A 25,358-nucleotide genomic window follows, 5' to 3' on the forward strand; every position below is an offset into this window, starting at 1 on the left:
TACCATCTTCTGGAGTCCATTTAAGCTCACACCTACTGCTTCAGTGACTCCATCCAGCCACCTCATTCTCTGTCGTCCCCTTCTTCTATTGCCCTCTATCTTTCCCAGCATTAGGCTCTTCTCCAGTGAGTCCTTCCTTCTCATTAGGTGGCCAAAGTATTTGAGTTTCAACTTCAGGATCTGGCCTTCTAAAGAGCAGTCAGGGTTCATCTCCTCTAGGACTGACCGGTTTGATCGCCTTGCAGTCCAGGGGACTCGCAGGAGTCTTCTCCAGCACTATAGTTCAAAGGCCTCAATTCTTTGGTGCTCAGCCTTTCTTATGGTCCAACTTTCACAGCCATACATTGCAACTGGGAAAACCATGGCCTTGACTATACGCACTTTTGTTGGCAGGGTGATGACTCTGCTTTTTAGTATGCTGTCTAGATTTGCCATAGCTTTCCTCCCCAGGAGCAAGCGTCTTTTAATTTCTTGGCTGCAGTCCCCATCTGCGGTGATCTTGGAGCCCAGGAAGATAAAATCTGTCACTACCTCCATTTCTTCCCCACCTATTTGCCAGGAATTGAGATCGCCCTCAACTATGCAATTTTACATAGCTGACTTTGGTCGAATGTGAAAGCTAAGTGGGGCCACCTCTGCTTATTACGTAGATGGGGGAACCTCATAATCATGGCTGCATGTTAAGACTGGGAAGTTAAAAAAAAGAAAACAGCCATTTGTGCATTTTGCCAAGAAAACTGCATGAACGTGTGCCTGTACAACGCTAGGGACTCCAGCTCAGCTTGACAGCAACTTTAATATGGAAGTGAGGTGGAAGGAGAATCAACCAGGAGAATGCATTGACTCTGCATCCCAGTTTGGATCAGGAAAAAATATTTTCTTGATCAGGACGAGAAGTGCAGCCTGCTTGTCATCTTCCCAGCCCTTAAGATAGTTTCCTCCTTGAGGGGCACAAGGGGGAAATACTTCTTTGCAAAGACACGCAGCTGCTTCTGAGCTGTCCAAGAAAAAGATCAAAGAGACCATCTGCAGCTGGTTTCATCTCCAATGCCAAACACTTGATGTCTGTAGTGCGCATAGCAGCCCTGACAGAAATAGCCCTCGACCAAGTGACATGGAGAAAAAGAGAGATGCAATCCAGACACAACAACGCTTTTGTCATCTTTTCTCGAGAGCCAGGGATAGGTTGTTGCCTGACTGGAAAACTCAAGGTGTAAGCAAAAAAAAAAGGGGGGGGAGATGAAGTTACCACGTCATGATAGTCTGGCTCATTTTTGGAGATGCTCAAAGTAGCTATGTCAAGAAATACAGCCTGAGATGGGAAAAAATGCAACTTCCGATTTTGAGTTTTGCCGATTAGATAGGTTTGTTTTTTTATAGACGTGGCTAGTATGTATTGTCATATACAAGTAAAAGGTTGAGGTTTATGTTACTACCTTATTCTACTGCACTAAAGGAGTTGGCAGTCAATGCTTTTTCTTTTTAATAATAATAATAATAATAATAATAATAATAATAATAATAATAATAATAATAATAATAATAATAATAATAATAATAATAATAATAATAATAATAATAATAATAATAATAATAATAATAATAATAAAGTTGGAAGGGACCTTGGAGGTCATCGAGTCCAACCCCCTGCTCAGGCAGGAAACCCTATACCATTTCGGACAAATGGCGGTCCAGTCTCTTCTTAAAAACTTCCAGTATTGGAGCATTCACAGCTTCTGGAGGCAGGTTGTTCCACTGGTTAATTGTTCTAACTGTCAGGAAGTTTCTCCTTAGTTCTAGGTTGCTTCTTTCCTTGATTAGTTTCCATCCGTTGCTTCTTGTCCTGCCCTCAGGCGCTTTGGAGAATAGCTTGACTCCCTCTTCTTTGTGGCAGTCTCTGAGATATTGGAACACTGCTATCATGTCCCCCCTCGTCCTTCTCTTCATTAAACTAAAGACATACCGAATTCCAGCAACCGTTCCTTATTTGCTTTATCCTCCAGTCCCCTAATTGTCTTTGTTGCTCTTCTCTGCACTCTTTCTAGAGTCTCAACATCTTTTTTTTTCTTTTGCACCTTACCCTACATGTTTATGGAGATTCTCAGTCATCCGGGTCATGGTTGCCCCAAAGGTGCATTTTCAAAAGGCAACTGGATTTTCTTTGTCTTTCCTTGAAGACATTTCCCTTCTCATCCAAGAAGCTTCTTTAGTTCTGACAGAACGTCTGACAGTTCTGAAGAAGCTTCTTGGGTGAGAAGTGAAACATCTTCAAGGAAAAACAAAGTCCAGTTGGCCTTTTGAAAAAGCACCTTTGGGACACCTTACCCTTCACTTTTCTCTCTTCCCCCCTTTTCCTTCCCTGTTTCCCCCCTTGTTTTCATTTTTCTTTGTACTTCTGCATTTTATATTTTGATAAACTGATAAAATACATTATGGAAATTTAAAAAAGAAAAAGAAAAGAAAAGACAGCCTAAAAGTGGAGCTGGCTAGATCTGCTCTCTAATCGTTCTCCATAACCTACATGTCTCATGGCTCCTTGCCATGCCTTCCACTTCTGACACAGCAGGGTGAGCGGATTTAATTTGCAAATGGAGAAGACTTACATCTGGGTAGTAATCGAGAGTGGGCACCAAGTGCTGGATGAGAGCTTCCAAAGATCCTGAGAGCAAATTGTTGTCATGGTAATACAGCCCTTCACAGCTGTCCTCTTTGGACTGGAACAGGTATCGGCTGTAGCCGCTGCTGTCAAACATCGCTGCAAAGGGAGGCGTCTGGGGCATACTTTCCTGAAAAAAAACAGCCACAAGAAAACATTAGTGTCAGTCGGATGGCTTAAGGTCAGTGGCGGGATTCAGCCGGTTCACACCACTTCGGCAGAACCGGTGGCTAATTTTTTGTTTTGCCCAGGCCCAGAATGGACTTCCGGAAGCGGCATCCACACAGAGAACCGGTTGTTCACATATTTGAATCCCACCACTGCTTAAGGTTGTTGCCATCTTTTAGGCCAGCAACCTATGGGTCGTGACCCCATTTGGGGTCGATCGACCATTTCACGGGGGTCGGCAAGCAAGGCTGTCCGCCATTTTTTTCCCCTTTTCTGGCGGGTGCCTTACCTCCCTTGAGCTGGGCCAGCTGGTGGTCGGCCTGCTCCGTCTCTGCCACTTGCCAGCTACGCCTCGGCCGGCGCAGGGGGCGGAACCACGCATGTGTGGTGCTCCCGGGCAGGGAAAGTCCTCGACTTACGACCGGTTGGGTAGTCCTCGACTTACGACCGGTTTAGTGCTCGACTTACGACCAGTTTAGTCCTCGACTTACAACTGGTTGGGGGTCGCGGCATTAAAAAGGTTGAGAACCACTGTTTTAGGCCTTCTTCCCCTTTAACTGCTGAAGGTCATGAGTAGTCCCAAACTAATAAGGTCAAAGAACTATACAGGGTGGTCCTCAACTTACAATCATTAGCCACTTTAAGATGGGTGGACTTCAACTCCCAGAATTCCCCAGCTTACCACGTTCTAAAGCAGGGGTGTCAAACTGCCGGCCCGTGGGCCGGACGCGTCATCTGGAAGCCGCGCCCACCCCATTGCCAGCAATGGCAAAACCGTCCCGATACGTTGTGTGGCGTCACGTGACGTCGCGAGTTTGACATGTCTGCTCTAGAGAGAAGTTGTGCAAAACGGTATTTACATAGTGTCATCTTGCAGCTATCCCATTGCGAGAACGTGTCCCGATGCCAATGTTTGAAAAATCAAGTTTTTCTAGAACAGGGGTCTTCAAACTCGGCCCTTTTACGACTCATGGACTTCAACTCCCAGAATTCCTCAGGCAGTGTGCCTGGCTGAGGAATTCTGGGAGTTGAAGTCCATGAGTCATAAAAGGGCCGAGTTTGAAGACCCCTGTTCTAGAAGTACCAGCTCATGTATCTAAAGCTACAAGCTTCGCTTAGCAAAGGGAATATTCGGAAGATGTGCAATATTAACAAGGAACTCAGCTGTGCTAATCCTTTGTTGTAAGCAGTAAATAAAATATGAGGGTTTGGCACATTTTTGTTCAAGGGCAGCATAATAGAGCTCTTGTACTGCATTAGCATCTTAGAACAAACAAATATTCTCTTTCCATAAATTTTTGAAATTTCCTCCCATCTCTCACCAAAATAAAACTGATATTTATTGTTCCTAACAAAATACTGCAGTTCAAAGCAACCAATGACATGGCCTGGATAGAACTTGGTTAATAAATGTAGACTCTCTCAAGTCAAAGTCAACTCCTAGGGCAGGGGTCTCAAACTTGCAATGTCACGTGACGTGTCATGACTTTTTTGCCATTGCTGGCAATGGGGTGGGAGCGGTTTTGCTATGATGCATCTGGCCCACAAGCTGGCAGTTTGACACCCCTGTGGTCATGACTACTGTACAGAGTGCTTTTGCAACCATACAGGTGGTCACATTGGAATTGGAATTTTGATGTTAAGTCACTACAGTCGTAGGTTAAGGCCTAACGTGACCAGACCAGCACCGTCAGATGCTGAAGACAGGACCACATGTGAAGTTTATTGCTCAGCCTATGCACAGGAATTTACTCAACTAAGGATTAGCACTATTTCGGTACTAGATTAGAGTCAATGGAATTCAAGAGGGGTTGGATTTAGTCCATTTGTGGCTATGTAGAGATTCCAAGCTGAGTCCTCTTTTGACTCCGCCCCCATCTCTGCCACTCTTTCTCCTACAGGCACATACAACTGGCAAAATCAGGGGCACAAATCATTTTAGAGGAAAAGAGGGCATGATAGCAACCGGTCAAATAAAGTCTAAAATTCATTGCCATTCCCAAAAGTTCTGCCTTTCCAATTCCCTTTACGACACTCCTTCTACACCTGGGCTGCATCGTTGTCCATCTGAGTATTTTTCCCTAGACTGGTTGCAAGTCCTATTTAATCCAGACTTCCCCAATCTGGTACCCCCCCCCCAGGTGTGTTAAATTTCAACTCCCATTTCCCTTGCTAGCCTACCACCAATCACTGATTTTCTCTCCAAATCTACATGCAAGCTTGCACACTCTCAAAGACTGTGCCAAACTCATGACCTTCCACTCATCTTACATGGCCCTGTCACAAACCCTGCAGCAGAAAGAATGAGTCAGCAATCCACGAGGTTCTTTTTAAAAACATTTTACTTGCAGGTTCCTCACTCGCCTTAAGGCTAATTGGTTAAAATGCCATATATACAGTGGTGGGATTCAGCGGATTCGCACCACTTCGGCAGAACCGGTAGCTAATTTTTTGTGGCCCAGGCCCAGAATGGACTTCCGAAAGCGGCATCCACACAGAGAACCGGTTGTTCACCTATCTGAATCCCACCATTGCATATATAGGCATTTAATCGAAGCTCAAACCATTGGAAATACACACCAGTTGCCAAGTAGCTGAATTTTGATCACTCTGCTGATGCTGCAATGGTCGTAAGTATGAGGACTGGTTACAAATCCCATTTTTTCAGGGTTTTTGTAATTCGAACAGTGGCTAAACCAGGGGTAGGCAACCTTGGTTCTTTTATGATTCGTGGACTTCAACTCCCAGAATTCCTGAGCCAGCATGGCTCAGCTTGGAAACTTTCCCTTTCCCCTCAGCATGGCTGGCTCAGGAATTCTGGGAGTTGAAGTCCACGAGTCATAAACCAATGGGTATAAGTCGAGGACTACCTGTCCCGGACCCTTTCCAAGCTTTTTCAGCTGTACGCACCTGGGTTGTAACTAACCCCTTTCTAAGCACGTTCAGGGATCCACATGTACCCCCTATTCCCTAGCATAGCTGCGGCTCCCCAATTAAGCAGAGACAATCTCCAAATGGCAAGCCTCATTTGTGCAGGCCAGCTTCTGGGAACACAGCCTTGGCACACTGCACACCCCTGCGCCCATAAAGAGATTGAATGCCACCCCCAGCCATTATGCCATCCTTTTTCTTTTGGTAACCAGCCGGCGAGGTGAAAGGAGAAGGAAAGCTTCTCCGAGCATAAATGAAACCAAGAAAAGGCAGGCCGGGGGGAAAACACCTGATTTTGAAAAGCCAGAGCTAATGGGGCAGCCTACAGAGAAATCTACTTTTTTTTTTTTGGCCTCCATCTGTCCACTCTGTGCCGTACAAAGCATTTGCAGTAGGAGTAGAGAAGCTATTAAGTTATTAGCCAAATTCCTAGGGACATTCTAACCTCCCCCCCTCCAAAAAAAGGGAAAACACATCCGTGCACAAAGAATTCAAAAAGAATTCAAAAAGGCTGGCTTGCTTCTGGCAGCAGGTCACAACAATGAAAGCTTTCAAAAGCCACCCCCCACCCCCCAAGTAAAGGATTCAGCCAGTAAACAATAAGAAAAAGCAAAACTTGCTGCTTAGGGAATAGTGGGCACAAGCTGAGAGGAGCCTTCCCACCCTGTGGGGACCCCCTCCTTTCTGCTAATCCCTCTTTTCAAAATGCCAAAGGAGATTTGCATCAAAATACGGGAGGGCAGCCGGCAAAAAAGATCTTGAAAAGTCACGTTCATCCCTGGGAGCAGCTGTTCAACTGGGGATTGGATTCTTCCCAGCACAAATAGGTCAGGAGGGGCCCCTGAAGGAAAGGCTTCCACGTGCCGGAACAGAAGAAGGAGAGGGGGGGGGGGCTAATGCAGCAAAACTAGGAGCCTTAAGAAAGAAGCTGGAAAGAGCCAGGCTGAGAACGCTTTGGAAGGAAAAGATGCTTAAAGAAAAGTAAAAAAAAGAGAGGGAGAGAGAAAGGAGGAGAAAGAGATAATGTAGACCAGACATGTCAAACACAAGGCCCGGGGGCCGGATGCGGCCCGCGAAGTGGTTTCATGTGGCCCGTGAAGCCATCCTGGAAACAGTGAGGGAACGGCCCCCGCTGCCTTGGCCCTGGCCCAGGCCGGCCGGGAGCCAATGTACAATTTTGTGGTGGCCATCTATGCTGAAACGCATTCAGTCTTAGCTCCACAAGGCTGTCTGGAAACAGCAAGGAACCAGCCCCTGCTGTGTCGGCCCCGCCCCCTGGGTGCATGCTGGGGAGGTGTCACCCTTTGTGAGGAATGAAGAAATGGACCATGCCTTGGCACTTGCCCCGGTCCCACCCCCTTCTGCCAGAGACCCTCAGATCTGTCCCACTCCTGCCCAGGCCCCCACAGGCACCCTTGACGGGAACGATGTAGAGCTGGCCATGCCCACCCAGGACGCACCCACTCTGGCCACACCCACCCGACCCCCCAAGGGCAACCGCAATGCTGATGTGGCCCTCAATGAAATTGAGTTTGACACCCCTGATGTAGACATTAATAGAGAATATATTTGCAGCTCAGGGTTGAAATGAGGGGTCCTTGGTGATCTCTGAACTTGGTTGTTTGCCTGCAGACATTTCATTACCCAACCAGGTAACATCATCAGCGCAACGGAGTGTGGGTTTTGCTCCCTGTGTATAAACAGTAGCTTGCCTTGTCTGTGTTGGTGGAAGTGTGGTTTTCTCTTTGATTAGGGTATTTATTTATTTTTTTGCTTGATCGTTTGTCTGGTATTAATCCCTGCTTATCTGAGTGTAGGCTGCTGGAGAGGATATGTTCTGGTCTTTTGGTTTCCTTCTTGGCTTTTTTTATTGCCTCTGATGATGTTACCTAGTTGTGTAATGAAACGTTTGCAAGAAAACAACCAAGCTTAGAGAGCACCAAGCATCCCACAATTTAGAAATTTATCACTTCGTAGACATGGAGTCTCTTTTCATGAAAGATTTTGCCCATGCTTTCTCACTATAAATCTTACACGGATAGTCCCTCTTCTTTATGGCACTTTCCGACTGCCCAAGAATGTGAGCTGCCTATCAGATGTACTGGAGATTAAAAGGGAAAACAAACCACAATAAAAAAGCCCTAGAGACAAACCCAGCCAAGAGTGAAAATAATACCATGCATCAAATCAAAGGAAAACCCTCCGCAAGTCAATCATGTAGAGATCTAAGCATGCTAAAAGCTATCTTTGAAATGGCTACGTGTGCTCCTTAGGCCAGGGGTAGGCAACCTTGGCTCTTTTATGACTCGTGGACTTCAACTCCCAGAATTCCTGAGCCGGCATGGCTCAGCTTGGAAACCTCTCCCTTTCTCCTCAGCATGGCTGGCTCAGGAATTCTGGGAGTTGAAGTCCACGAGTCATAAAAGAGCCAAGGTTGCCTACCCCTGCCCTAGGAGCTTCCCACCCATGTAACCCCATGGCAACGCATAAAAACCTGCCCCCGCCCCTTATGTGACTTGTCCTTGCTTACCAGAACCCACACATCTTCCAAACAATGGTTAAGTGAAGCCATTAAAAGATGGCGGCCCATATAGGATGTATGAACCAACCCATGGGTGACTTCACGTATCATCCAAACCAAATATTCTACACTGTAGCTGGTAAGCATCCCATCCCAAACCAGTTGTTAATGGAATGTTTGAGGGTCTCTTCAATGGTTATGGTGCATCTCATTTATTCACCATGATCGGTTGCTGTAGTAAGTTGGCACGCGATTCAACTCGGTTGAGTTATAGCTCCTTTGCTTGGCTGTGTGTAGGAAGGGTAAGCAAAGGAGGAAATGCACCATGCTTCATTCGGCTCAGGAATTCTGGAAGTTGAAGTCCACAGGTCGTAAAGTTGCCATAGTCGCCAACCCCTGTGCTAGAGGGACTTGCACACAGTACTATTATCCTTCAAGGGCCCTGGAAAAATTCGGCCAGCTATTTATTTTGTTACAAAGGAAAGCTCAGGTGATTTATGGACTGAATTAATTGGAAAGGTATACACAATAGATCTGAGAATAGCCAAAGCCAAGCCAAGCATGCCTTAACTCCATGTGGTGCCTAGCATCTGAGGCCGGTGTCTTACCAAGTCATTATTTATGACCAAGCAGCTGGCAAGGAAGCCCTTTCAAACAATAGCCCATCTTGAAGTGAAGGCACAAGCTTCGCATCTGCATTTTCTGCCTATTATCTCTGTTCGGACCCCTGATGTTGACTTTATTTGGCTCCTCCTTTGAACCCAAAGTGGAAAGATTTCTAAGTGGTTGGGAACGCAAGTTACCCTAAACAGCAGCTTATTTTAACTAGTCTCCATAGAACAGGGATCCCCAACACCCTGTCCGTGGACCAGTACCGGGCCGCGGCATGCCAGCAACTGGTCCGCACAAACAAGCAAAGCCCCATTCACAAGATGCAGGCAGCACACAAACCACGCACCCTCTGGTCCACAAAAAAACCTCTCTCCACAGAATTGGTCCCTGGTGCCCAAAAGGTTGGGGACCTCTGCCATAGAAGATAACATTTGTAGCTCAGGGTTGCACTTATGACGTTGCCTAGTTTGGTGATGAAACGTCTGCAAGAAAACCACCCAGTTCTAAGAGCACAAAGGACCCCACAGTTTAACTAGTCTGTTGACTAAAGTTGTCTGCGTTTATACAAGATGATAAGCCAAACAAGTCAAGCTATATTTTGCCCTGTGTGAATCCAGCCTGTGCATTTAAGCAGAAGTAACCCTCCCCCTCAAAATTAATGGGGACACTTCCAAAGAACTGAATACAGATTATAGGCCATATCAGCTGAATAATAAGAATAAGCCTTTATTCTCACTTTTTCTGTGAACACACTGACACACATTAAATGCTCTGTAAGGAATGAACTCACACAAGAAGCCACACGTTCTGTTTTGATAGAATTCCATTTCTCCACTGTTTGCAACTTCTGCTAATCAAAGCTAAACTCAAGTTTGCTCTTTTAAAGGTCTGCATCAGAGGCCTGATTCACATGAAATCCTACACTATAGCCAAAGGATGAGCAATTCATGCTAATTCAAATCAAAACAAAAGAAAACACAGTCATTCTTAGCTTGGCTTTAGGTGTGAAGAATGTCACTGCTCCCATCATTAATTCAATCAGTGGTTCTCAACCTATGGGTCGCGACCCCATTTGGGGTCGATCGACCATTTCATGGGGGTCGCCAAGCAAGGCTGTCCGCCATTTTTTTTGTCCGCCATTTTTTTTGTCCGCCATTTTTTCCCCCTTTTCCGGCGGGTGCCTTACCTCCCTTGGGCTGGGCCAGCTGGTGGTCGGCCTGCTCCGTCTCTGCCGCTTGCCAGCTACGCCTCGGCCGGCGCAGGGGACAGAACCATGCATGCACGGCGCTCCCGGGCAGGGAAAGTCCTCGACTTAAGACCAGTTGGGTAGTCCTCGACTTACGACCGGTTTAGTCCTCGACTTACCACTGGTTTAGTCCTCGACTTACGACCAGTTTAGTCCTCGACTTACGACCGGATGGGGGTCGCAGCATTAAAAAGGTTGAGAACCACTGAATTAAACGATCGCTCCTTAAGAATGGGAGTGGCAGATTTTTAAGAGCCTACTTCTTAAAAAATATTTTTAAATGTTTATTTTTTTAAGTCGGAGAGCTACTCTATAGATTTTTTCCTGGACAATGTACAGGCTGCTGACTGTCCTTTTCTCATCCCCATTAATTCTGCCTTAAAAAAAATAGATTCAAGGAAATATTTTTAAGATGTATTGTAGTGAAACCTTTTGAGACAATCCAGCTGAAATGTTGCAGGATTAGTGGCCTCTAAGGAATTTGCCATCCCTATAGTTTTTACCCCATTCTGCCAAAAAAAAAAAATATATGAAATCCTTGAAAGTATTTTGACATATTCCCTTTAGAGCTTATTGCTGACTCTTCCATTAAACTGGATCAATTTGACTCTAATCCTATCACCTTCTAATAGCTGAATCGAAACAAATCCTAGCTGAATTTCACAACGCTAGCGATTCCTCTTGTCTTCTATCAGGACCAGGCACGTGGTTCTTATGCAGGTGGGGAGACCCCATGTCAGAGCACAAGAGAAAAAAGTCCTAAAGGAAGAGGTATTGGAGCACTTGAAGGCAGGACAAGAACCAACGGATGGAAACTAATCAAGGAGAGAAGCAACCTAGAACTAAGGAGAAACTTCCTGACAGTTAGAACAATTAACCAGTGGAACAACCTGCCTCCAGAAGCGGTGAATGCGCCAACACTGGAAGTTTTTAAGAAGAGACTGGACAGCCATTTGTCCGAAATGGTATAGGGTTTCCTGCCTGAGCAGGGGGTTGGACTAGATGACCTCCAAGTCCCTTCCAACTTTATTATTATTATTATTACTATTACTATTACTATTACTATTACTATTATTATTAATCATTGCACAGTCAGCCAGATGTTCAGACTGGATTTGGCATTTTTGTCTACCTATCGAGTCCTTACCCAGGACCTGGGATAGGCAGATGTGGATGTTTGATGGTATTACAGATATCGTCGCAGGATGGAAGCAGTTCCTAGTAAGGCCGCCTATCATCATCATCATCATCATCATCATCATCATCATCATCATCATCATCATCAACAACATCATTATTATTATTATTATATCTGCCCCTCTGTATTCATTTGCAAAAAAAAGCAAGTGGCAATCTCAGTTTTTGGCTGTGTCTGCTCTTTGCATAAATAAAACATGTTTTTTTTAAAAACTAAAATAGGAAAACAAGGATGAAAATGCAAACGGTGCATGCTGGCTGAGGAATTCTGGGAGTTGAAGTCCACAAGTCATAAAAGGGCCAAGTTTGAAGACCCCTGATGTAAATCAAAGGTCTCCAAACTTGGCCACATTTAGACTCGTGGACTTCAACTCCCACAATTCCCCAGTCAGCGGGAAATTCTGGAAGTTGAAGTCCACAAATCTTAAAGTTGCCAAGTTTCGAGAGCCCTGATGTAAATAACCAAAAACTCTCAACAAATGCAGTGATTCACTTAACCGCTGTGGCGGGAAAAGTTGTACAATGAGGCAAAATTCACTTAACTGTCTCCCTTAGCAACAGAAATTTTGGACTCAATTGTGGTCATAAGTCAAGGACTACCAGTATTCTCTTATTCTAGAGTTCCATGTTCAGCGACGTCTCTTCTGATCACACCAATGCTAATTTCCTCCAGTGGAACTTGACCGAAAGGAAGGAACGGAGTGAAGGAAAAAGAATTAACCACACCAGAGGATCTTTGGCAGCTGGATTATTTCAGCTATCTGCCAGCAGTTCTCATGTTGCACAGAAGGTGGAACTCTAGACGCTAAACTCTGGGCTCAAAGCTTCAGCCTTGCAAGCAATCATACTTATAAAGTCAACAGATTTAAGGAGAGTGTTGCATGGGCATCCAAGAAACACAGTGACTGCGGCTCTCTTTTTAAGAGAAAGATGCTCATACATCTGAGATGAGTAAGAGTTTTTAACTTTTAACCTCCTTATTTCCAACATGCACACCCACACGTTTCAAGGGGACACTGGAAAACAAAATTCAGACCACACACACACACAGACCTGAGTCACTCTCGCAAAAAGATCTTGCCTCTGACTAATTTTATACTGAGCAGCAACCCCAGCCCTCTGCCCATTTTGGTATTTAAACTCACAAGTTAAAAAAAAGTCTCCATGGCTGCAATCTGCTTTCTAACACGGAGCGTTCAATGCAGACATTTTAATTATTTCATTATCTGCCAGGAACAGATCCTTCTTTCCAACTATAAATCTCTATATAAACTGGCAGCTTCCTTCTAGAGAACAAATCCAATCCAGATCAGCTCGGGTACCATTCTATTATAAAAGCGCTGAGACCCACTGATGCTTTTGTCTTATCTAACCACCAATAGGCGCAGATTGCAAGGCAGGAGAAAATGAGAGAAAAGCAGGGCTGTCAACGCTCAATGAAAAATGGCCTGTTCCAAGTGTTTCTCTCCCCCACCCCTCTGCCCCACAATGTCACAATCGAACATACCAAGTTGCCACTCAATCTGTGCCTGAGATATACAACCTGATCTAAATCCATCCAACTGTCATCAGCTGGACTGTGGAGTTTTGCTCTCTTTTGAAACCATCTGCCACTTCTAATTTCTCCATTTTTCACCCACCGAAAACATGGATTTTTTTGAACAATTTACCGGGATGGGAGTGCCATCTCTTTTTGACAGCCCGACAACGACGGTTGTGTAAGTAACCGCTGGGAAAAAACAAACATTTTATCTGTTCTGCAGTAATTGACAGCGTCAGGTGCAACACAATATTGTAGGTAAACAATCTGAAATCAACAGCATGGAAGAACATGCAAGAGAAGTAACTGTCTTCCTAGCAGCGTCCCTGATATGAGAATTCTCATTCTTTACAGACCATGTTTCAGTGGTGGGATTCAGCTGGTAGTTCGCACCACTTCGGCAGAACCGATAGCTAATTTTTTGTTGCCCAGGCCCAGAACGGCTTTCCAGAAGCGGCATCCACACAGAGAACCGGTTGTTCACCTATTTGAATCCCACCACTGCCGTGTTTGTTTGTTTTTATAAATTAAAAATGGGTCTGCAAGCGTTTCCTCATCACAGATGTATATTCACTACAGGGTTTCTCAATCTTCTCAACATGCTGGCTGGGGAATTCTGGGAGTTGAAGTCCCCACATCTTAAAAGAGTGACAAATGCTGCATTACAAGAAATCTGAATGGTGGCAGCGGCAGCTGCAATCTGGAAAACACCGGTGAAGGGGAGCAGGAATGGGGTTGCTCGCAATGCAGGTGTTGTAGGTATCTTACCAGTAGACATGAATCAAAGCCTGACACTTTTAGGGCCTGCATCACAATGCACTGCGGTACAAGCTGGAATCCTGCTTTGTGCAGATTCTGTGGTGCACATTAAGTGAGTTAGCATTCAGGGATGCCACTTCAGTCATCCCCACATTTATTCGTTCAGTGATTTCTGAAGAATAAGAGTGTTTACCATCAACAGTGCTCACCTTGCATTACCTATAAAGTTAGGATAAAAATCTAATGCATAAAAATAAGTGGCCTAGGTCTTTTCAGTCTGTTGCTTTAATGTGTCGTGGTTCTTAACTATTTCACTAACACTCAATTTATTTTCTATCTCCAGGATGTCCCACCTGTATCGCAGAATTAGTTCCAGAAACTTTCCTACATATTCTCTTTTCCAGTAGCCCTATAAATACAAACGCTTGCTATCCAACTCTTGTTTTAAAAAGCACAATCTCTGTAATTTAGGTTAGTCATACAGATATTACCAGTAGTCCTTGACTTACGGCCACAATGGAGCCTAAAACTGCTGTTGCTAAGTGAGACAGTTGTTAAGTAAATTTTGCCCCATTTTACAATTTTTCTTGCTGCAGTGGTTAAGCAAATCACTTAACACAACTGCAGTTGTTAAGTTAGCAATGCTGTTGTAAAGCGAACCTGGTTTCCTTGTTTATTCTGTTTGTCAGAGCGTCTTAAAAGGGGATCACATGACCCTGGGATCCGTCATAAATATGAGCCAGTTGCCAAGCATCTAAATTTTGTTCATGTGACCGTGAGGATGCTGCAACGGTGATTAAGTGTGAAAAATGGTCATAAGTCATTTTTTCAGTGCTGTTGTAACTTCAAATGGTCACTAAATGAACTGCTGTAACTCGACTACCTGTAATGCTGTATCATAATCTGGTTTGTTTTGGGCTTACTGTGAATCAGACCACTAAACTTGATTCAAAAAGCCAGAGCTGAAACATATGGCTTGCGATCCCTAATGGAATTAATAAAATGGAAAGCTGAGATCAAAATGAACCGATGATCAATTTGGACATTTTTCCCTCAACACATCCATTTTGATGCTTCCCCTTGCTCACAAACTAGACTCTAAGGAGAGAAATCGTATATGTATAAGAAGAACATAACCAATGTGCTTGCAGAATGGACCCCCTGGCCAGTGGTGGGATTCAGCCGGTTCGCACCACTTCGGCAGAACCTATAGCTAATTTTTTGTTTCCCAGGCCCAGAATCCACACAGAGAACCGGTTGTTCCCATATTTGAATCCCATCACTGCCCCTGGCCCATTTAAGCCCACCAGTCTATTCTCAAGTGGCCAACAGCAGAAGGCAGCTCTAGCAGCAGCTGAACTTCAGAGTCATCACAATGTCTTGAAGGACAATAGCCGTTGATCCTCTTGACTTCTCTGAATCAGTCTACAGGTAGTTTTTTTGCCTTACAACAGGGGTCTTCAAGCTTGGCCCTTTTATGACTTGTGGACTTCAACTACCAGAATTCCTCAGCCTGCATGCCTGGCTAAGAAATACTGGGAGTTGAAGTCCGCAAGTCATAAAAGGGCCAAGTTTGAAGACCCCTGCCTTACAATCACAATTGGGACTGGAACTTCCATTAGCAATAGCAATAGCTCTTAGACTTATATGCCGCTTCATAGTGCTTTACAGAGTCAGCATATTGCTCCCAACAACCTGGGTCCCCATTTTACCGACCTTGGAAAGATGGAAGACCAGATCAAGGATCGAACTCCTGGCTGTGGGCAGAGTCAGGCTCCAATACTGCATTCTAACCACTGCGCCACCAGGGTTCCCTAAGCCATGCAGTCATTAAGTTGTGCCCAATTTTATGACTTTTTTTTTTTGCTGTGGTTGTTAAGTGATTAAGCACAGTCATTAAGGAAATCTGGCTTCTCTCCTTGACTTTGTTTCTTGGAAGCCCCCTGGGAAAGTTGCAAACGGCAGTCACGTGACCCTGGGAGGCTGCAACCATCCTAAAGACACGCTGGTTGCCACGCACCCAAATTCTGAACATATGAATGTGGTGACGCTGCAATGGTCATAAGTGTGCGGATGGGTCATAGGTCACTTTTTTCAGCCCCGTTGTAACTTCAAACATTTGTTAAATGAATGATTGTAAGTCAAGGACTACCTGTACCCCTTTTTTTATTTAAGCTAACCAAGTCAGCATCACAAACACGCCTTGGAAAGATTAACCCTACCTCACTTTCCCACAGAATAATAAACGCAATGAAAATCTCGGCACTGTTAAATCAAAACAAGCCTTGCTGAGATCAAAAGAGCTTCCATCACAAAGGAGGGTTATAGAGAGCTTAAGAAAGCTCTAGATAAATAGATAAAATGAAGTGTGTGTGGGACTTATAGAAGCCTATTTTGTACCAGTAGCAAACCCTTGTACCAGTAACACCACCCCTGCCTGGAGCACAAGGCTACATTCATTTATTTATTTTTATGTCCCGCCTTTATTATTTTTACAAATAATTCAAGGCAGCAAACGTATTGAACACACCTTTCCTCCTCTTATTTTTATTACACACCGGCAACCTACACGTATAATTATTGCCAATATATATTATACACGTATTGCCAATCGCTAATCCTCAAGCGAGCCGTAACACAATCGTTACCAACCTGATCCCCTGCAGATGCGATGGGATTTCACTCTGCAGGATTTTCTTACTTCAGATTGGTTTTGGCTGGAGGGTTTTGTGGGTAAAAGGAAAGATATCCACTGAAGACATCTAATTTTCCAATCTGTATTTTGGTTGCCCTACTGATTGCAGTAGCAAGTGGTGAGACTGAATATCTGTTCCTGGAGTACCCGGTAGTTTTCTATGACTGGATCCACACATTCAGTTAAATCATAATCGTAAACCATAATTTATTAACTGAATCACAATAGGCTGGGCTTGTTGACTTCGAGAATCTTTGAAGTATATAAACATGACTTATGAACAGCATCTGAGCTAACTAATAGCAGTAAGACGTAAATGGTTTGTAAGAGTTAGAATACATTGTGCAAAGCCAAAACTGTCCTTTCGAAACCATTGTTCATGGTTTACTATATTATAAGAACCCAATTATCATCATCATCATCATTCTAGCCATTATCTATCCACCGCAGGATGACGCCCTCTTCCGCATGTTTCCAACCAATAGCCTTGAGAGAACCCAATCAATTATGGCTTAACCAACAATGATCTAAAGACAAAGCACACCCAGGAGTAATCTTTCTTGCAGTCACCACTAGCAAGCCCCACTGAATGCAACAAGAGTTACTTCCGAGTAGCCACAGAGAACTGCATTCTCCCTTTGAAATTAAAACTTCCTATTCTTTTTCCTAGCCATCCCCTTATTTCCTGGTATCCATCAGGAACCACAAGCCGTAGTTGGATATAAATACGCACTCGTTTTCAATGGAAGAGCAAGAATGCGTCACCGTGTAAGCTGAGTGTTACTTGTCTCACCAGGCCGTGATCAAAACAAGGCATCAGGTCCAACCAATCTCTCCCTGTGAACTTCCGAGACTCTCTCTGCTTTAGCTTCCTTAGTTGTGCATCCCCTGGGTGCTAAATTTAGAGGATTCTACAACGCACAGACACAGGCATATTGTGGGAGATCAAAGTTGGCAGAGAAAGCCAAAACAAGCCCATTAATCCATCTTCCAGAAAGGGAGGCCAAAGACACACCCCAGAGGGGAAGGAAATACACCAGCCAGCCAAGACAACATTAAAATTGCTGTCTCTGTAGTTTCATTTCTGATCTTGATAACCGGATCTTGTTTTGATTTCCCACCATTTCTCTCAGCTGTTCTCCTTGGCCACAGACAAGCAGAGAGTCACCAGCTCAAATTAAAAAGGAGCAATCTAATGAGAAGCCATGAATATAGATTATCCTAAAGGTGTTACAGGATCAGATTTTTTGGGGGGAGCAACTTAGCAGTGTGAAGATCTGGCTTTCCACAGCCTGAAGTGCCTGAAATAATTATATTACTATCCAAAAGGCAATGCATAAAGGACGTTACCTTCAGCTTTAAATGTTATTCTGATCATATTTTTGGAAGTTCATAGTTTGACAATTTAATCACCATGATTATATTACTGGAAGTCGACCAAGCTGATCCTATAAGACCAGATCCAAATTTTATTACAATTATTAAGCACCTTCAAGTTTGTATTGATTCTGAGCAAACCCATAATGAGATTTTTTTCCCCCCCAGAATGATCTATCCTTAACCTGGCCAACTTGGCATCTTCAAAATGACCTGAAATTCTGGAGACTGAATTTCAAGATACCTGGGCAATACCTGGCTGGATAAGGCCACTACATCAGAATGTATCACTTGGCCAGGGAGAAAGTGACCAGCCGGAAGTTACTTACTAGTTGCTTACCCAGAACATAACTGATCAAGCTAAAAGCAGCTTTGTGCATTCCAAAATTCTAAGTTTTATTGGGGTTCAATTAAATCAGTTTTTAGCCTCTTGAATTAGGATAGGAATACCCAAAGCATAGGGTTCAGCGTATCGTGCAAGTTCATAAAATAGTTTAATTCGGTAACTAGAATCAGTCAGTTCTCTTAATACAAACCAGCAGATCTATCCATTCCTAGTTTCAATAGGAACTTAAATCTGAGTGTCCTTGGTCCTTAACCACTTCCTCACATTGTTTCATTCTGCTCAAGCCTATTTGCTTTTGATACCCTTTCCCTGAACTGAGATTACTGCAGTCAACACCATTAATGTACTTATCTAGGAATTAATGGCCAATAAGCCTGAAAAACAGAGCTATGGCCAGCTAGCTGACTTTAAAGTTTCAGAGTATACACCGACTTAGTGACACAGATCAAGTTGTTTTAGCTTCTTTCACCACTAACAAAATAAGCCAGCTAAAACATTCAGGGAGCTTGTTTTGGGTAATTTTACCGCTGCTGACCTAGGTCAAATCAGGCAGGGAACACAGCATAAATTCACACAAACATTTAGTCCAACTATTGGATTAACCCATCTTTTCGGTAATAAAACACACTGGAGACTTGTTAGCTGCGAAGTCGTGTCCGACCCATCGCGACCCCGTGGACAACGTTCCTCCAGGCCTTCCTGTCCTCTACCATCTTCTGGAGACCATTTAAGCTCAGGCCTGCTGCTTCAGTGACTCCATCCAGCCACCTCATTCTCTGTCGTCCCCTTCTAGCTAAGCAAATAGGCAGGCTTACACAATGCACTAAGCCAGGGGTAGGCAACCTTGGCTCTTTTATGACTCGTGGACTTCAATTCCCAGAATTCCTGAGCCAGCACAGCTGGCTCAGGAATTCTGGGAATTGAAGTCCACGAGTCATAAAAGAGCCCAGGTTGCCTACCCCTGCACTAAGCCCACCACAGTTAAAACTAAGACTACTACAGCCACCCCTATCTTTAACTGACCTGGACAAGCAGAGTTGTGTGAAACCGACCAGCGGGGGGGAAATCAAGTGGTCAGATTCCCACACCCCCTTTTTAAACCCTATCTAGACACAAGCTTTCCCCAAACCCGATCTGGATTCCCCAGGGCTAAAAACAGCCCCCTTCCCGGAATTCAGCTGGGAATTCTTTGCTTGCTTTTCAGAAAGCCAAAACTAGATAGGAAGAGGCAGCCGGTTCTCTTTTTCAGACCGCATTTTAATACTGTAGTAGAGAGGGGAGGATTTCGAATCGGAGCGGGGACAAGAGAAGACCGGCAGCTCCGCCTTGAAAAGAAATCTCCTTCGGTCAACGCAGCCTATGGATCCACCGGGTCACTTATCGCGCAACCCCATTCACAGCCCCAGCTAGGATCCCCGCAGCCCCCGCAAGCTAAGTTGAAGAAGAAGAGCGCCTTCCTAGCCTGCTTTTAAACAACCCGGCAGGGCAAAACGCAACACCGTGGGGTCCTTGGCGTTCCCTGATCTTGGTTAGTTGTTTTGCAGACGTTTCATCACCCAACTAGGCAACATCATCAGTGCTAGAAGGGAGGCAGTATTGAACTCTACCCTACTTTTGAGAGTTAATTTATAATACCGAGCAGCCCTCACTTGTGTCCCCCTCTCGCCACCACCTTCCCACTCAGAAAGCCTCTGATCTTGGTTAGTTGTTTTGCAGACGTTTCATTACCCAACTAGGCAACATCATCAGTGCTAAAAGGGAGACAGTATTGAACTCTACCCTACTTTTGAGAGTTAATTTATAATACCGAGCAGCCCTCACTTGTGTCCCCCTCTCTCGCCGCCACCTTCCCACTCGGAAAGCCTCTGAACTTGGTTAGTTGTTTTGCAGACGTTTCATCACCCAACTAGGCAACATCATCAGTGCTAGAAGGGAGACAGTATTGAACTCTACCCTACTTTGAGAGTTAATTTATAATACCGAGCAGCCCTCACTTGTGTCCCCCTCTCTCGCCGCCACCTTCCCACTCGGAAAGCCTCTGATCTTGTTTTGCAGACGTTTCATTACCCAACTAGGCAACATCATCAGTGCTAGAAGGGAGACAGTATTGAACTCTACCCTACTTATAATTTATAATGCCGAGCAGCCCTCACTTGTGTCCCCCTCTCTCGCCGCCACCTTCCCACTCGGAAAGCCTCTGATCTTGTTTTGCAGACGTTTCATTACCCAACTAGGCAACATCATCAGTGCTAGAAGGGAGGCAGTATTGAACTCTACGCTACTTTTGAGAGTTCATTTATAATACCGAGCAGCCCTCACTTGTGTCCCCCTCTCTCGCCGCCACCTTCCCACTCGGAAAGCGTCTCGTGAGACAAACACACACACACACACACACACACAAAAGGACGGGGCTTGGCTACCTTCCAACAGCAGCGCCTCCAAGGTCCCGCGATGAGCTTTGGGGGCTTTACTCCGCCGCTTTTAACGATCTGCAGCAAAGGCGGGTTCCGAGAGTCCGTCCCGCCGCGCAACACTTAAACACAGCGCCGGCAGGTGAACGGTTCTAGCTGGCCAAAAAAAAAATCTTCCAGTCCGGGACAGGTGAGCAAACCCACGGCGGGAGCAACGGGAAGGAAGCCCCGGGCGGTTCCCTTGGAAGGAAGAGAATCCGGATCGCCGGAGAGAAGGACACGGCTCCTGGCCTTCTTTGCTGAGCGACTTCGCCTTGCCGCCGAGACCGAACGGCTTGGGCGCAAAAAAAAAATATAGGAAGGCGACGCCGATGCCTACCAGGGAGCAGCAGCTATCCCCCTTTCGGTAAAGTCCAAGCCGCCGCTGCACACCTGGCTCCGCAGAGAGAAGCGCAGAGAAGCGAGCAACAGCAGCAGCGCCCTCCGGAGCTGCGGGACGGCTGGATGCTGCGTGCAGCCGACACTCCCGGCGGCCCCTCCAGCCAAGAAGCAGCGCCAGGAACGCCCCCGCCCGACCTCCTCGCGAATGCGCCCCGACCGCGTCTGGCCGGCGCTACTATAGTAGCGCCGACGCCCCCTCGCCTTTTGACTCCGCCCGTCCAGGATTCTCCCACCAATCCCGGCTCTGGAACTCGCCACATTAGTGGGCGGGGCCGGAGCACGAGAAGTTAAAATGGGGGGGGGGAGAAGGGGGAAGGGAAGAGTCGGGATGCGGATTGCTCATCCAGATCTTCACTTGCTAACTTTCAATGAGGAAGGTCGTCGGAGCGTGGGTGGGGATCAAGTCGGAGTCCGGAGCCATTACCCCTGAATTGTATCTGAAGAGGGATGAGAAGGGAAGAAAGGAGAGGAGAGAGAAAAGAGTAAAGGAGGGGAGAAGGAAGTAGGAAGGTTGGAGGAGAGAGTGGTGAAAGAGAAGAGGAGAGGAGAGGAAGAAGAGGGAAGTAGGGAAGAAAGAGAAGGAAGGGAGAAAGAAGGTAGAGAAGAAGGAGTGGGGATGCAGTGAAAGGGGAAATGGGCGAGCAACACCAAAAGTCATGTGTATGTATTTATTTCATTAAAAAGTATCTTATATATAAGAATGTAAAAAGAATGTATGTTAATATCTGATAAATATCACGGTATATGTATGGGGGAAAGTTTGGAAAAATAAAAAATAAATTAAAAAAAAAAAGTCGGAGTCCGGAGCGAAACTGTTAAGTGTCTTTTTTTTCTTAAGATGGGGCCGGCCCACGTCTCTTATTGTCCCCTCCTGCACTTCGTGTCGCCAAATGTTGGATGGCGGAATAACAGAGTTGGAAGGGACCCTGGAGGTCTTCTAGTCCAACCCCCTGCTCAGACAAATGGTTGTCCAGTCTCTTCTTAAAAACTTCCAGTGTTGGAGCATTCACAACTTCTGGAGGCAGGTTGTTCCACTGATTAATTGTTCTAACTGGCAGGAAATTTCTCCTTAGTTCTAGGTTGGCTCTCTCTCCTTGATTAGTTTCCATCCTTTGCTTCTTGTCCTGCCTTCAAGTGCTTTGGAGAATAGATTGACTCCCCCCCCCCTTTTCTCTGTGACAGCACCTCATATATTGGAACACTGCTATCATGTCACCCCTAGTCCTTCTTTTCATTAAACTAGACACATCCAGTTCTTTATATGTTTTAGTCTCCAGTCCCCTGATCATCTTTGTTGCTCTTCTCTGCACTCTTTCTAGAGTCTCAACACCTTTTTAACATTGTGGCGACCAAAACTGGATGCTGTATTCCAGGTGTGGTCTTACCAAGGCATTATAGAGCGGCATTAACACTTCATGTGAAGTTGGGTTCTGCTCCCATTTTTCTTCTTGAGTTAACGCAGACATGTCAAACACAAGGCCTGGGGGCCGGATGCGGCCCGCGACGTGGTTTCATGTGGCCCGCGAAGCCATCCTGGAAACAGTGAGGGAACAGCCCCCTCTGCCTTGGCCCTGGCCCAGGCCAGCCGGGAGCCAATGTACAATTTTGTGGTGGCCATCTATGCTGAAACTCATTCAGTCTTAGCTCCATAAGCCCCCCCCCCCGCATGGCCTGAGAGGAACAGTGAGGCTCCTCCAGTGGACCATGTCTTGGTGCTTGCCCTGGTCCCACCCCCTTCTGCCAGAGACCCTCAGATCTGTCCCACTCCTGCCCAGGCCCCCACAGACACCCTTGACATGAACGAAGTAGAGCTGGCCACACCCGCCCAGTAGGCCACACCCATTCCATCCACGCCCACCCAGTAGGCCGCACCCACCCTGGCCACACCCTCCCGGCCCCCTGAGGGCAACCGCAATGCTGATGCGGCCCTCAATGAAATTGAGTTTGACACCCCTGAGTTAACGTGTTGACACAAAATGGGAGAGGTGCCTGCCTATAAAACAAGAAATATGCTGGTACTTGAAAACTCCAGTCTGTTGATCAACCTTAAGTTGTGCCCAGAAATTGAGCAATTTTGTTTTTAGTGGGAATCATCACCAGCTATTTAAGCAAAAAGGTCATTGAATCATTCCTTTTAGTGGGAAATGCCTGCAGCTCTGGCATGGTGTAGCTCCTATGATGTGGATTTACTCAGAACCGTCAACAAGCTAAGAGAGATCTTTCTGAAGAATTGTAACTGGGGAGAAAAAATATATTCTCAGTGGGAGTGTTGGTGATGAATCATATAGTAGGTGATAAATGTATAAACAGATTGTGTTAGTTGTAGTTGCTTCGCCAGCTGAAACAATAACCCATAATGGCTTCTGAGTATTGCACTTGCAAGCATATTAGCTAGAGATAGCTGCTATTGCAGGTTGTGATTACATCACAACATTTCCAGTCAAAATACGATTTACTAAATTGGGTTCATTTAATGAACCACATATAATTGGGCCATGAGATGAACATGTTGTACTAATTTAGCCATTATAATATGGGAAGCATAGTTTATATTTCTTGCGAAGCCAGACAATGATAGTTTATTTAGTGAACTAGTTAAAAACAAGAGTTAGTGTGTTGGGAGAATACAGCCAACATATCTTATGGGCTTACTCTGTTGAAAACGCTGTGTTTCTACATTGCTTTAAACCTTACATTTAAAGTTTGTTCAGTTTCTGGTTTAACTCTGTTTGCAATACTTACTAACCCATAATTAATACATACAAACAGTCTCCACTTATAAGTAATCATTTAAAGATGAAGTTACAGTGGTGCTGAAACAAGTGACTTACAACCACACGTAGGACCTCCAGAGCATCTCCACAGACACATGATCAAAATTTAGGATTGGCAATCGGCATGTACAGGTAATCTTCGAGTTATGACAGTTCACTTAGCGACCGTTCGAACTTGCGACATTAACTGCCTCAACTACTTACGACAGTCCCGAAGTTATCAGTGTTGCAGCACCACGGCAGTTGTTCACCCCAGTGGTGGGATTCAAATATGTGAACAACCGGTTCTCTGTGTGGATGCCGCTACTGGAAGTCCATTCCGGGCCTGGACAACAAAAAATTAGGTACTGGTTCTGCCGAAGTGGTGCGAACCAGCTGAATCCCACCACTGGTTCACCCTTACGAACAACCACAGAGGCACTGCAACATTCACACTGCCTAATTCCCTCCCTCTCACTGCCCGGGTCTCCACAGGCCTGTGGATACTCACATTGCAAAGAGCTAGCGAGTCTTCAGTTTCTTGGCCTGCTTCAGTGCTTCAGGCCTTTGGTGTGTTCGCGGAGAATGGAGACCTAAAGTACCGCGAGATCACGCGAGATCAGTAGCGCAAGATCTCACGGTACTTTAGGCCTCTGTTCTCTGCAAACGGAGGCCTGGGCAAATCCTCGGGTTACGAATGTAATTGGCAGGCTCCATTACATTCGTAACTCGAGGACTACCTGTATCTAACAATGGTTGCAGTATCCTGGGTCACATAATTGCCATTTGTGACCTTCCTTGCTGACTCCCCACAACAAAAGTCCATGGGGAAGCTGGATTAGTTTAATGACTGCATGATTCACTTAATAGCCATGGCGAGATAATTGGGCACAACTCGCTGAACCACATGTGTTACCCACACAGGTTCTGCTCCCAATTGTGCTACGTCAAAGGCCACCTGCAATTTATTATTATATATCTTGCGATTGCCATGTGTGACCCTCCCAGCTGGCTTCTGACAAAGTACAGGGGGAAGCCAGATTCGTTTAATGACCACATGATTCACTGAACAACTGCGCAGAGTCATTTAACCATGGCAAAGGTCATAAAATTGGACATGAGTCACTTAGCAACCAGATTGCTTAGCAACAGAAATGCTGTTCCCAATTGTGGCCGTAAGTCGAGGACTACCTGTATCGTAAACCCCCAGCCAATTGTGCCTTTTGCAACAAATAACAGTTAAACAAAACAGGGTTTAAGGAAACAACCCAGACATAAAATAGAAGAATGGATGAACCAATATCGAAAATAATAAGTACTGTCCTTATTAGCCCCGTTTCCCCATCTTACAGCCCACCAGAATGGAATCCTCTTCTTATAAATGGCACCTGGAATATCCATTGACACTGTTTAAATCACTCCGGAAAAATAAAGAGAATAAAGACCCATCTGTGCATTCCGAAAGAATGAAAAGTTCGAGGATGCTCTTGAAGGTTTCAGTTTCCCTTATTTATTTATTTATTTATTTATTGGATTTATATCCCGCCCTTCTCCCGTAGGACTCAGGGCGGCTGACAATCTATTTAAAATACATACAAAACAATACAAATTTAAAATTAATTAAAAGGAATATTTAAATATTTGTCAAATTTTAAAATATAATTAAAACCCCCCTAAAAATTACCCTAGGCCAGTCCTGCAAGCT

General features: G+C 45.2%; 1 protein-coding gene across 1 annotated transcript in view; it reads right to left on the minus strand.

Moving 5' to 3' along the window:
• Positions 1–20,487, minus strand: part of RASGEF1B (RasGEF domain family member 1B) — a 46,500-nt gene extending 26,013 nt beyond the window's left edge. The window contains exons 1-2 of the mRNA XM_015832365.1: positions 20,469–20,487; positions 2,604–2,786 (exon numbers count right to left, since the gene is read on the minus strand). Of these exons, the coding sequence (XP_015687851.1) occupies positions 2,604–2,780 (177 nt within the window). The 5' untranslated portion in view covers positions 2,781–2,786; positions 20,469–20,487. The remainder of the gene's footprint in view (positions 1–2,603; positions 2,787–20,468) is intronic.
• Between the last annotated feature and the right edge of the window lie 4,871 nt (positions 20,488–25,358).

This window comes from Protobothrops mucrosquamatus, unplaced genomic scaffold (genome assembly GCF_001527695.2).
Source record: "Protobothrops mucrosquamatus isolate PMUCROS unplaced genomic scaffold, P.Mucros_1.0 scaffold3, whole genome shotgun sequence".
Lineage (NCBI taxonomy): Eukaryota > Metazoa > Chordata > Lepidosauria > Squamata > Viperidae > Protobothrops > Protobothrops mucrosquamatus.